The sequence below is a fragment of the Geospiza fortis genome, unplaced genomic scaffold, assembly GCF_000277835.1.
Source record: "Geospiza fortis unplaced genomic scaffold, GeoFor_1.0 scaffold396, whole genome shotgun sequence".
NCBI lineage: Eukaryota > Metazoa > Chordata > Aves > Passeriformes > Thraupidae > Geospiza > Geospiza fortis.
This window is the reverse complement of record NW_005054345.1, coordinates 5,320,242-5,333,582: the sequence shown is the minus strand read 5'-3', so window position 1 is coordinate 5,333,582 and position 13,341 is coordinate 5,320,242. Positions and strand designations below refer to the sequence as shown.

The window sequence follows — 13,341 nt, the reverse complement described above, 5'->3', positions numbered from 1 at the left end:
GGGTCCAAAGTCTCTCAGGGATGTCCCATGGCTCCTCAGCTCCCCAGGACCATTTCGCCAAGCTCCATCCAAGGCACGTTTCTGCCCTGCCATCCTGACACCCTCCCTGGGAAGCAGAGCTCCAGCCAGCTCATGGATTCCTGGGCTCTCTGCACAATCTGGGTTTAATAAAGCCCCACTAATGGCCTGGGACCAGAGAACCACAGTTAATTACCCAATGTGGCATTTCTGAACCACAGCCTTTTCTTTAATTCCTGATAATGCTCCTTCAGCCATCTCCAGCCCAACGGGGAGGGAAACAGCCCTGGATGGGCTGCCTGAAAAACAGCACAGTGAACAGGATGGTTTGAAGGTCCTGAGGAATACAGGAGAGGCAAATAAAGGAGTGAGGATGTAGGGCACGTTTCCAAAGGCTGGAGAAGGATTTTGAGGAATCAACAGAAATTATAATCAGTGAAAAAGTGTGGCTGCAACTTCTCTCTAAGTGCCAACAGAAGTGGCCTCAGGAGTTGCTGACTCCTCTGATTGTTCTCCACCTTCCTCCAGGAGCTACTGCAGAAACACCAAGACAAATTCATCTCCTAAATTCACTCTAGATTAGTCCTCAAATCCGTACATTTAGCATCTGAATCACAAACCAGATTAAGCAGTTCACCTGAGATAAGATTTAAATAGGGAGGGTTTGAAGCCATTGGGAGCTCTGGGAGATCTTTCTCACAGATGATAAAGCAGTTTTGGAACTGAAAAGAAACTCCCCACAAACCTTGGATTGCTGCTGAGGCACAAAAAATGATGAGCATCCCTTCACTCCTCCATTGCTGCCCTTGCCTGGTGTGGAGGGGCTGCAGAGAAGCCCAGTTGTATTTTTATTGTGTCTCTCACCTTCCCAAACCCATCAAAAGGAGAAATTCTTCCCTGTGACAGGGGTGAGGCCCTGGCATGGTTTTCCCAAAGAAGCTGTGGCTGCTCTTGGATCCCTGGCAGTGCCCAATGCCAGGCTGGAGCAGTGTGGGACAGTGGAAGGTGTCCCATGGCTGGGGTGGAATGGGATGGGATTTAAGGTCCCTTCCAACCCAAACCATCTCACCATAATTCATCTGCCCCTCTCCTGCCACCCAGGAGCCCTCCAGATGGAGCTGACTCCCTCTGACCTAAAGAACATTTTCTTTGAAGAAAGGATGGGTTTTGTGTACTGGGAATGATCCAGTCTGGTGGCACTGGCCTTTGGAAAGTCTGAGTTTAATCCTGGCTCGGAGCAGCCTTGGGTGAATCAGCTCAGTTGTGATTTTTAGAAGAGCCAAAGGGAAGTAGACACCCAAAGCCAATCAAAGCTCACATGGGATTTGTGCAACTAAGGCCTTTTAAAAACAGCCTTAAACCTTTTGGCTCGATGTCTCCAGCCATAAAGTGAGGATAATAATCCCTCTTACATCATGGGGAGGCTGCTATGTACATTAATGAGATAATGCTCATAAAGCACTTTGAAAGTGAAAAGTGCTATGCTGGGATAAGCACTATTATATTTTAAGTTGAATCTCAGGGTTTCGAGCACAGAACAAAAGCTTGTCCATATTTTAGAGTAGCACTCTATAAAAACATTTGGGAAACGTTTTAATTTACAGAAGTACGGGAGAATAGCCTGAAAGAGTTCTAAATAAAATTTAGCCCACCTATAATTTAATAATAGTCAAACTGATTTTTTTTTAATTTGTAAAAACAATTTACTGCTGGGCCTAGACCCCAAATGCCAAGTTTCAGCCCACAGAGAGGGTTTTTTTTAATGGCTGAGTTATAAACCCTTGAAAAATGCTGACAGCCCCTTTACTAGAGCAGCACTAGCGGGTGCCCTATAATGAACTTTTAAATGACTTGAGATAATATCTGGAAAGCCAAGCCTGAAATATATTTCTGGGTTTGAGCCATTGCCAAGGCAAACACAACACATCATAAGTCATCCTCATGATTCTGAGCGCATAAATTGGAGACACTGCATATAAAGCCCAAATATTAGGTATCCTTCGTGGCCAAACTTTGTGCTGGTTTGATGTTACAGAACAGCAACAGCTGTGCAAGGACAAAATGTAGAGCGTTGCGTGTCTCCAAAGAAGAAAAGTGTCTGTATTTCCACAGCTCTGCCTTGACATTGTTAAATAGGAGCCTGCCCAGTCCTAATAAATCCTCCACTATTCTACTACTTTTAAGTGGAACCCAGGTGGCTTTCAAAATAAAAGCTCGTCCTGGCCGGCCAAGGAATGTTAATCTGCTCTGTGACCACATGGTTACTCTATCTTAAATTACCAAAGACACAGCTTAGAGCAGTAACACCCTTTTGGCTTGCAGGAGGGTTTTGCTGGCCACAGGGAGACCTTTCCCCCCAGCACCGTGTGTGCTGCATGTTTCTGATTTCACAAGGTGTTTACAGCACGATGGGGATGCAGGATTAGACCCTGGAAGGGTCATTTTATGAGAAGAGTTGTTGTTTCATTTATCCTTCTCTTTCTGCCCTTCTGATCTTTCGGAATATTCAAAGAAAAGCTGAAATTAAAGTCTCTGCCCAAGCCTAAACCAGCTTTAATCCAGGTGCACCAGACAGGCTGGTGAGCCAAGTTCCTTCCACTACAGATGGGAAACAACACAGTTCTCTGCAAACATCTCCAGACCTTTCCTCAGGCAGCTGTGGGGACACCTTTTCCAGCTGCTGGCCTGGAGAAGTTGCTTAATTCTGGATTTGAAGATTCAAACCTGCACTGCAGCACAGAAGGCAGAACCTGTCCTGGCTGGAGCAAGGCACTGGGACACCAACATTCCAGCGCTTATTGCAGTTATGGAATCCTGGAATGGTTTGGGCTGGGAGGGACCTCAACCCTCAGCTCATTCCAAACCCTGACATGGGCAGGGACCCTTCCACTAGATCAGGCTGATCAGGCCCAGTCCAACCTGGATGTGTTTAACAAAGCCTGGATGTGGCACTGGGTGCCAGGGTTTAGTTGGGGTGCTGGGGCTGGGTTGGACTCGATGATCTTTGAGGTCTCTTCCCACCCAGTGATTCTGTGAATTCTGTGAACCTGGCCTTGAATTATGTCTGTGAACTGAAAGGTTTGGCAGCTCCCTGGTTCTTTGTCACTGCACACACTGGAAAAATGCACAGAAGTGTCTCAGGGAAAGCTGCATTTTCATTCATTCAGAGCCCTGGATCATCCATGAATCCAGTGTGATGCCCCACCTGGATGCGCTCCATATCCCCAAATATCGACACCACCACCGAGCTCACTCCACTGGGAATCTTCCATGTGGAATAACTGTCTTTGGAGAAGGTCAAACACACAGAGTCCACCCAGAAGATCCAGTCCAGACTGAAGATGCTGGAGGGGCTTGCTGGCTGCTCCATGACAAGGAAGGAAGCAGCAGGATTTCTGATGGAAGCGTGGCCACACACATCCCTTGGGAAAAGGATTCCCCAGGGATTGCTGGATCTGCCCATCACTCACAGAGGAAGACAACTCCCTGTGGGTCTGATCATCAGACCTTGTTATTAACAGGGTAAAAGGAAAACTCCCGCTCGGAATTTCACTTATTTTAAATGAATAAACAAGAGGAATGACAGTGGGAGGGAAGAGATGAACTCAAGTCATGATCTGGCAACTCTTGAAGAATATCAGGGTTAAAGAAGTCCAGATAATCATGTGGAAATATCCAATGTCTTGGGAGAAAGGAAACTTTCTGCTGCCTCAGCTTTACTTCCAGCGGGTTTCCCAGAGATGTGCAGGAGTCAGTTTGGGATGCACATGGAAGTTCTGTCCTGGACTTTCCCTTCCCAGACTCCATCCAGAGGGTTCAGTGCCAGCCAGGACAACTCCCTGACTCCAACCAGGCAGGGCACAGCTCAAGGCCTGATGGCTTTTCAGATCTCCATGTGTGACTGTCACTGGGATTCCCAGAATTAATTTTGATATTCTGATAATTGGCAGCTCAGAGATGGCACTGGGTTTGTGGAGGGAGGAAAGACTTCCAAAAAATTATCTGGAACCTGAATCCCACTGCTTTTGGGTGGGAACTGGGCAACTCCCTGCCTTCCATGAACTCTTGGATGCATTTGAGAGTTGCTTCTGCCCCTCCTTTCATCAGACAGCTCCGAGCTTTAAGGACAGATGTCTCAGAGGTCACTTTGAGGGGAAATGAAGCTTTTCTTTACTCAGGAACCAGTTTTATAGCCCAAGTAGGAAACCTCTAAACTTTATCACCAAAAAAAAAAAGTGATTTGGAATAGGTAAACAAATGTCCACATCCAGCTATAAAGCCAACTACTGAAAACCATCAAGGGATTTTGTTGTCACTTTAGAAGCCGCTCTGCAGTAAAGAGCCACAAAGAAAAACCCAAGCATTAAAGGGAGGGTGTATGGAAAGGTATGTGCCTCAAGATTAATGCTGTGGAGTCAAAGAAAAGCTGTTATTTCTGACATTTTGACACAGTATCACTTCAGGATCTGGTTCTTATTAGCCCTTTCTGTGCCTTTTAAAGGTCTATTTTTTTTTTTCAACCAAAAATGTCAGGAAATTTGGAACAGAAACGTACAATAAAACACGTCCCTTGACCCTCTGATCTATCAATCTTTCAAATAAACAAAGATAGCTGGATGAGCCAGGAAAAGGTTATTATATATAGTTACCTTATGTATAATGGTCAATATTCACTGCACATGCTCAGATTATACAAAGAATTTGATGTAAGTGCAGCTTTTTGTGGAAGATTTTTGCCATGAAAGCCCAAAGTTACTCAGGGCGGTTTCATTTTCAGGCTGTGTTCTGTGACCTTCGAATTTCACACCCTGTATTATTTATAAATGAGACATTCAAGAAACACAAATTCTCAAATAAAAATGTGCACTCCGTCAGTGGAAAAGCAAACAAAAGGAGCTAATGTACTGTGGCTAAAAAAATTTTCAAACAAAGTAGCAGTAATTTACTGCCCTGCTACTAACGGGACCCCACAAATCGAATCAGAACCCTGAGCCCCACCGGGGGAGCTTGATTTACCCCATATCCCCCAGATAATAAAGGAAAATAGAAAGGTAAATTGTGCATGAATGTGAAAGCTGTAATTCTTCCCCTTTCAGCACAGGGATCAAATTCACATCCAGTGATTTCAAAGGAGAATCTGGAATCTCTGAAGGACTGGGGCCAAAGGCAGGAGGCCTCGATCCACCTGGTTTTCCCAACGTTTGGGTGTGTTTATGTTGTTTGGGATGTAGTTTGCCTAAGAGACAAATCGTCCCTGGGAGATCACTGAGATTTTCCCTCACAGAACTCCCAGCCAGGTCCTTTTCCTGCCTGGGAGAACGTGCCAAGGTGGCAGCTTCACCCTGGATTTGTGAGTAATGGTGAGCCAAAGGCTCCATGAGCAGCCTGGCTGCATCCCTGATGTCCTGCAGACCTTGCACTGCCTGCATTTTCCTCCTGCTGTGCTGGAGCTGCTGTCCAGCCCTTCCAGGGAATGTTCTGCCCACACCAGGATCTCCAGGAAGTTCAGGACATGCAGTCCCAAACACTGCACCTCTCCCTTTTGTTTGGACCCTCCACACTCATTTTGGGCTGTGCATCCCCAGATCACTGATATCAAGTGATCCTTGATATGCCTTTGAATGTTCAGGATAAACCCCAGCTGAATCTTCTGCCAAGCTCTCCAGGGAATGTTTGTTCCAGGCACTGGGAAGGGCTGTGCCCCACAGAGGCTGTGGGGAGCTCAGAGTCTGGGCTTGGGATAGTGGATGTCTGGAAATGGAAATGGTTCCAAATACTTGTTTGCCAGAGCTGATAGGCCATGAAAGAAAAAGGAAAAAAGGCAAAATCTCACCGCAATGTTTTTCTTTGGAAGCTGAAGGACCAAGGAAGAGATCTTGGGAGGAGGAACCAACAAAAGAAAGGAGCTGCAGCTCAGGCACAGGCAGGACACATCCCTGTGCCTCTGGAAGAGGCTGCAGGTGGGAATGGGGCACTGGGGGACCCATCCCAGGGCAGCTGCATCGCTCTCTTATCAGCCTGCAGAATGAACAGCCACTGAAGCTGAATCCTGCTCACAGTTACAATAATATTCCAAAGCTGACTCCTTCCTGGCAAGGGCTCCAATATTATCTTCGCCTAAGGATGAAGAGATCCCAAATAATTCCTCCAGTGTAGCAGATGTAAATAGGCTCCCACTCCAATTCAGGCCTATTGCTTTGTAAATAAACTGACATGGGGTGGAAGGAAGAAGGAAAAGCCTCTCCTTCCATGCTCTGTTTTGTGGGATAGGAGCAGCTGAATGCAGGGCTCTTCACCTTTCTAAAGAAGGAAGAGAAGATGGGAAACTGGGAGCTTTCCCAGACAAAGAGCTGGAGCAGGAGCTGGGGCTGAGAGGGGACAGAAGGGGAGGAACGCGCAGGGAAGAAAAATCCAATGAGAAATCCCTGTGCCACATCCTGGGCTGTGCAGGAGCACACATGGATGAGGCTTTTCCAGCCTCTTGAGTCACAGTCCCATGGGAGATCTCCCACCTGGGGCTGCTCCAGGCTCTCCCCACCAAAGGGAATCTCAAAAAACTTGGGAGTGAAAAGCTCCACATGCTGCCACCAACCAGCCCCCTGGATGGGGCTTTTCCTACCACCACAGACCCCTTTCCCTCCCCAACTTCACTTATTTCTCCTGATAGAATTAAATATTTATAGGATCATATTTTCATTTCTCTTTCTCCCTCATGGCATTCCCTCTGCACACCATGGTTTACCAGTAAGGAAAGGGAGAGAAATGCTCATAGCTAAATCTCCCCTGTTTTAAAAGTGATTATTTTTTATTTTTTATGCCCAGTTTGTTTGTTTTTTTAAGGTTTTGGTGAGAAACCACCTCCTCCCTCCCATCAATCGTTGCTTTCAACAGCTCTTCACGGGTGGCTGCGTCTCTTTTAAATTCATTTCCTGCTAAAAAGAATAAACAGGCAACTGTTTAATGCTGTCGATTTAGCTTATTTAATAGAAACTGAAACCTGAATAGGGCTCAGTTGTAAGATAATCACTGCAGAACTCACCCAGCGAGGGAAAGCACCAAATTAAGTCATTATTTCAAAATGCAGAATATTATTATCAAGCTGTTCCTCCTTCCCCAACACAGGGCACAGGCTGGAGGAGGAGATGTTCATTCCAAAAGGCAGCAGGTAGAGTTGGAGCCACCTAGAGTAGGCAGGGATTTAATTGGGAAATCTGCTTGGAAATCACTTTCATGTGGTGAACTTAACAGGCTTTAAAATGAGTTTTACTGTGACGCTGGAGTACTGCAACCTCCTGGAAGACAAGTGGATTTTGACTCCTTTTCTTGGGAGCCAGCACAGCAAGATGTGGCTGGGGCTGTGTGCTCTATCCCCATCTGTCAGAGGTGGGGCACTCATCCTCTGTTCATTGGGCAGTTTTCTTTATCTCTTCCACAAACCAATCCTCCTTCCAGGAGATCTCTGATGTTCATGGGCCATTAATTATTAATTATCTTCTGTTCATGGCCAGGGAGTGTCCCTGCATGGCTGATCAAATTCCATCATCCCATGGGGAGATGCTCCGCCCAGGGGAGGAGCCAAGCATTCCTACCTGGATACAATCTGAGCTTTGGGACTGCACAGCAGCCTTTGCCCACTGCATTGCCAGAGGAGCAGCTTTCTGCTGCCCTGCATTGCCAGAGGGAGCCCAGGCCCATCTGCAGCAGCCCTGGAGCTGCAGAGGAAAACTCCCCCCTTGTGCAGGATCCCTGCTCCAGCAGCAGCACAGCTGGCACTGCAGGAGGGCTGAGCCCCCATGGCATGGGACTGTGACACCACCCTGACACACACAGGGCGTGAGGTCCTGCTCTGACTCTGACAGTGGGGGTTTTTTTGTATTACTGCATTTTTATTTTACTTTCCTTTTTTCCCTAGTAAGGACCTGTTATTCCTATTCACATATCTTTGCCTGAGAGCCCCTTAATTTCAAAATCATAATAATTCTGGAGGGAGGGCGTTTCCATTTTCCATTTCACAGGATGCTCCTGCCTTCCTTAGCAGACACCTGTCTGTTCAAACCAAGACACTCTTTGAGATGCAAAACAAATGGGAACCGAGCCTCATTTTCCCCTCGGAGGTTTCCAGTGCCCAGCTCAGCGTGTGCTGCCCAGGGCTTGGCTTGGTCCAAGCTGGAGTTTCAGGGCTTTGAGGGAAGCAGCAGCAGCTCCCACATGAAAGCCCAGGTGAGACAAGCCAAAACCTGCGTGCCTCTGCTGGCAGAAGCCGCCCCTGTGACGAAGCTTTTCGGGCACAAAGGCTTTGTTTTAATCCCGTATGTAAATCCGAGCTGAGGCGTGGCAGCTGCCAGCGCTGTAAATGCTAATGAGCCACAGCAAAGGGCCGGTAATCCCCCAGGAATGCGGGACTCAGCCCAAACCCCGCTAATTGCCACATTCCAGGTGGATTAGAAGCCGGGAAATTCATTTTACCTGTTCCTGACAATATCTGCGGCTCAGCAACAGGTGCCATGGAGGCAACTGAGAGATGGTTCAACCACACAGTGCTCGGACTCTCCAAAGTCAAAGTTTTGCCTTCTCTGGCATTTCCAAACTTTTGAGTTTTATTTTCTAGGCCATTAATTATTTCCTGCTTTCTGAAACACCAATGAGAGCTGCCAAACAGGGAAGAAACATGGAAAGAGAGGAGGTTTAGATGGGATATCAGGAAGAAATCCTTTCCTGGGAGGGTGGGCAGGCCCTGGCACTGGTGCTCAGAGCACCTGTGGCTGCCCTGGATCCCTGGAAGTGACCAAGGCCAGGCTGGATGGAACTTGGAGCAGCCTGGGACAGTGGGAGGTGTCCCTGGGGTGGCACTGGATGGGCTTTAAGGTCCCTCCCAACCCAAAGCACGCTGTGATTCCATGCTCCTGCCTGGGGGAAGCACCAGCTCCACTTCTGCCCAGCTCTGGGATGTTCCCTGAGCACAGCCCAGCCCTGCTGTGAGCACGTGGATGTGAATCCCTGCAGTGGGATAAGAACTCCATTCTGTCAACTCCCTCCCTCAGCCATTTGCTGGGATTTGGGAATTCTCAGCTGGATGACCACAAGCTCTCCTCCCTTTTCCACCAGCAATATTCCCACCCTCTGACTTTCACCTTCCCCACTGTGTCCTGGATCACCACAAAGTCCTGCTCCTTCCCTGCTGGCAAGGCAGATGTGAAAGGATCAACCCAAAGTACCCAGAATTACATATTCTCCTCATCCTTAAGTACAGAAAACATATTTATGCATAAACATCAAACATTATGAGCACATGTTCAAAAAAAACAAAACAGTAATGAAACAGACAAAAACAGTTGGGAAAAGCATCTGGGGCAGAATTCCACTGTGGGAAATTTCCATCTCAGCAGTAAATGGCTGGCAAATGAAAAGTGGGTGACAAATTGCACAGTGAGGGTGGCTAAGAGCATCCTCACAGATGCACAGGTTTGACTCAGGAGCTGCAGCCACTGCCTTGCAATGAGGGAACCTCAGCAATTTGCCTTAAATTAGCAGTGCTTAATTTACAAAATGAAGGAGAATGATAAACCTCTCATTTTTTTTACAATATATACCCCTTGGAGAGCTCCAAATTACACCTAATTACCACCTGCAAATGTATTTTGTATTATTAAAGCCTCAAAATTTCATAATAGAACACATCAGAGCAAACTCAGTGCCTGATGCTTGTGAATTTTGAGTTCAAATCCCAAGATCCACAAGAAAAAAATGTGTGACAGAACATCTTGAAATATTTTTGCCCTGTGGAACGTTTTCCTGGTACAAGGAATGAACACAGCAATCTCCAGAAATCACAGAACCACAGGAAATTAAAAGTCAAAGGATCCTGAGGCAAATGAGGCTTATCTTGGATACCCCCTGATCCCTTTTGTTTGCTGATGTGGTCAAGTCAAGAAAAATTGAGATTTTTAATTTGAATTCAGGTGGTTTGGGTTTTTTTTTCTGCCTGCTTACCTTTATCTAATTCACTTGAGATGTTCCATGAGGACGTGGGCATGAAATCAGCAACAAGCGAGGAATTCACTCCTGGAAGGGGAAAAGAGAAAAACCACGAGATGCTGTTAATATATGGATCCTATATCATCAGGAATCAAGTTGCTGTCATAGGAATAAAATGATTTGATGCTCTGTGCTGGCAGGCTGAGCCATCTGGGCAGCAGGAGCAGCCAAGGGGGAAAAGGCAGCGGGCCAGGGCTGGAGTTTGTTTGGCCATGCTGATCACTGTGAGGCCTCGTGCTAATTAGACAGCTGATGCCTCGTGCAGGCTGGGCAGAGTTCCAGAATAAAGCAGGGATTGATTCAAAGCATCTCCTTCATGGATCCACCTCGGGCAGCACAAGAGCCCAGCCAGGGCTGCACCCAAGATGAACCAAAATGGCCCCAAAATGCACGAGCGGGCACGGGCTCTGTCACTGGGATCAGTTCTGCTCCATTTGCACCTTGCAGTTCATTGTCCCATTCCAGCTTTAGCCCCTGCAGTCCCACCCTGCTTGTTTTTCTCTCTCCAGCCCACGGTGTTTGTGCTCCTGGGCTGAGATTTGGATCATTTGTCCTTGGTGCCCAGCTGGAGCAGGAATTGTTTTGTCTCCCTGCTCTGTGCACAGAGCGCAGCATCCCCTGATGTGAAGCCCAGACCCACCCACTAAAGCAGCACAGAGTCTGAAAATAGAAAAGCCAAACCTGAGGTATCACAGCCAATCTCAGGGATGGTCTTGATCCACCCTAAAATCTCCCCAGGGGTTTCAGAGAGGCAGAACAACTCTGTGGTGGTGCAGCCGAGGTAAACACTGTGCTGAGAGAGGCTGCTGAAGGTGTTATCTATTAATATTTGCAATTATTTGAATCCCGCAAACCCATGTGCACAAGAAGGGATGTGGTTAACTGACGTTAACAGGGCTGGAAGAACTGATCTGAAGCTGAACCCCAGCAGCACCTGCTCCATGCTGGGACAATTCTTAACTCTTCAGGAAAAAGCTGAATGGAGATTGAAGTCTGTACTTATATTTTAAACAGCAAATCACAGGGAGGGTGGTGTTAAGGCAGCATGTCCTGCCTCAGCTCTAGGTCAGGTAGAACATTCCCAGTATCCAAACTTCATCCAGGATTTAGTGTCTCCCTCTAAGAGCAGATCCACCTGCAGCCTGTGGGGCTGCTCAGGCATCAGGGAAGGCTTTTGGGGTGATCCCCCAGGGAGAAACAGATTTGATATGAGCTTTGTGGGAGGGTGGGAAGAAGGGGTGGGCACACACATTCCAGGGCATGGGAAAGCACAGCACCCCCTAATTCCCTGTGTGCAGCCAGCCCTGAGAAACCTGACCTGGAGAAGGAGGAGAGCAGTGTTGGACAGCACTGAGCGTGGGACAGGGAAGGTGAAATCAAACCAAGCAGGGCTCAGGGTGCCAGCCATGGAAAATGCACTGAAAATGAGCATGCCACAGCCCAGTCCTGCACCCTGGAGGGACCTCCAGTGCTGGGTGGTCTCAGAGGTGCACAGGGAAGGCAGAGTTGGGATCTGTGAGTTAGAGATCAGGAATGCTCTGAAGTGCATTGATTTTGCTTTGACACCATCCTTTAGCTTATTCCCAGATTTCACTCATAAACATGGCATGCAAGGATATGCAAAGATGTTCTGCCTTTATTTGATGTGTTGGCAACTCTTCTGTTTCATTAAAAAATCACGAGGAATTGTAAACACCAGGTCACACAAACCCACAGCCCGTGCCCTCTTTGTAAATAAAGCCTGGCTTAAAAGCCCACCTGGCAGCTCTGCTTATCCAGGGCTCTGCCAAGTATTCCCAGTGTAAACACGGGCTTTGAAGGCATCACAACTCCCCCAGGAGCACAGCCTGGCCTGTGCAGGTCCCCAGGGCAGAGCCCACTGCTGGGCACAGCCCTGGGCAGTGCCACAGACAGCGGTGGCACCTGATGGCACCAGCTGAGACTTTGGCCCACTGGGCCCATCCCTTCTCATTCTCTGCTTTTAATTAACAGCTGAGCTTGTCTAACCCACATCACCCTCCTCTAACCCATTTTTGGGACCACATGGCTTAAATTTGCAGGGTTTAGGGACAAAAAAGCAGATCCAGTGGCAGTATTGCTGTTATGGGGGGTAGGTGACAAATAACCAGACACTGCCCAGGAGCTGGTGGGTGTCAGGCTGTGCCAGAGGTTGGGATGCTTGGTTCCCTGTCCCTCCTCACCCTTCCAGCTCTCCTGGCCAAGAAATGGGACAACTGCTGTGGGAAAACCCCCCCAAGAGTGGGATGTGAGGTGGCATCCCTGGGACCCAAGTGGTTCCTCCCTGTGTCCCCAGGGATCCAAAGCTCAAACCCACAGACAATGCTTTCCTCAGTCCCACACTCACATCTAGCACTCCACAATGGATTTTCTGTAGCTACTTTGGCTCACCTGGAAATATTTTAGCATGAAGAGCCCACAAAACAACAGAATTCTGCCAACAGGTACCACACACTAACCAAAATTAAACAGAAAGCACTAACAACACTGTGACCACATGCAGCATTTGTTATTTAAAACTCCAGAACTGACAACACAATGACCACATGCAGTATTTTGGTTTTTAAAACTCCAGAGTGTTCATATGGATGTTTTCTTAACCAGGCTTTGAAAACATGACCGTGAATGTCACAGAGCAGACACCCCTCAGCTCAGCTGCAGGAGAAACCACATTAGATGACCAAAGTTTCCTATTTGTGGGAGTTCTGCAGGCTGGTGACTGGTGATTTTCTGATATTCCTCAATTAAAGCTCCAAAGAAGAGCAAAGCATCACTGTGCCCATAATAACCACTTTATTTGATTGAAGGGAACTCACAGAGCAGCTCCACCATGTAGGAACAAACCACCCCAGTGCAGGAGAGGAAAACATCCCAGAAAAAAGGTGCAGGAGACATCCCTGCATTCCATTTCTACCTGTGATGACTCAGGATTGCTGGGCACGAAAGTGAGAGTGGTGCCACCTCCACTTGGAAAGGCTCTGGGATAACTCCAGGTGAGTTCCAGCCAGCCCTGGGAAGGGATGAGTCAGGGATTTGCTCACAGCATTTGGGGCACCAGCACAGACTTGCCCATTGGCTGTCACCTCCTCAAAATGGGGGGAAAAATCTGCCTAGTATCACAGAATCACAGGATTACTGAGGTTGGAAAAGCTCTCCAAGGTCATCAATTCCAAGCCCCCACCTTGTCACCAGCCCTTGTTCCTTGGACACCTCCAGGGATGCAGACTCCAGCCCCTTCCAAGGCCTGACCACCCTTTCCATGAGGAAATT

The 13,341-nt window shown here is 47.7% G+C and overlaps 1 protein-coding gene across 1 annotated transcript in view; it reads right to left on the bottom strand.

Annotated features, from left to right (window-relative positions):
• ROR1 (receptor tyrosine kinase like orphan receptor 1) overlaps window positions 1-10,076 on the bottom strand; it is a 49,093-nt gene extending 39,017 nt beyond the window's left edge. The window contains exon 1 of the mRNA XM_031058555.1: window positions 10,009-10,076. Within this exon, the coding sequence (XP_030914415.1) occupies window positions 10,009-10,051 (43 nt within the window). The 5' untranslated portion in view covers window positions 10,052-10,076. The remainder of the gene's footprint in view (window positions 1-10,008) is intronic.
• Between the last annotated feature and the right edge of the window lie 3,265 nt (window positions 10,077-13,341).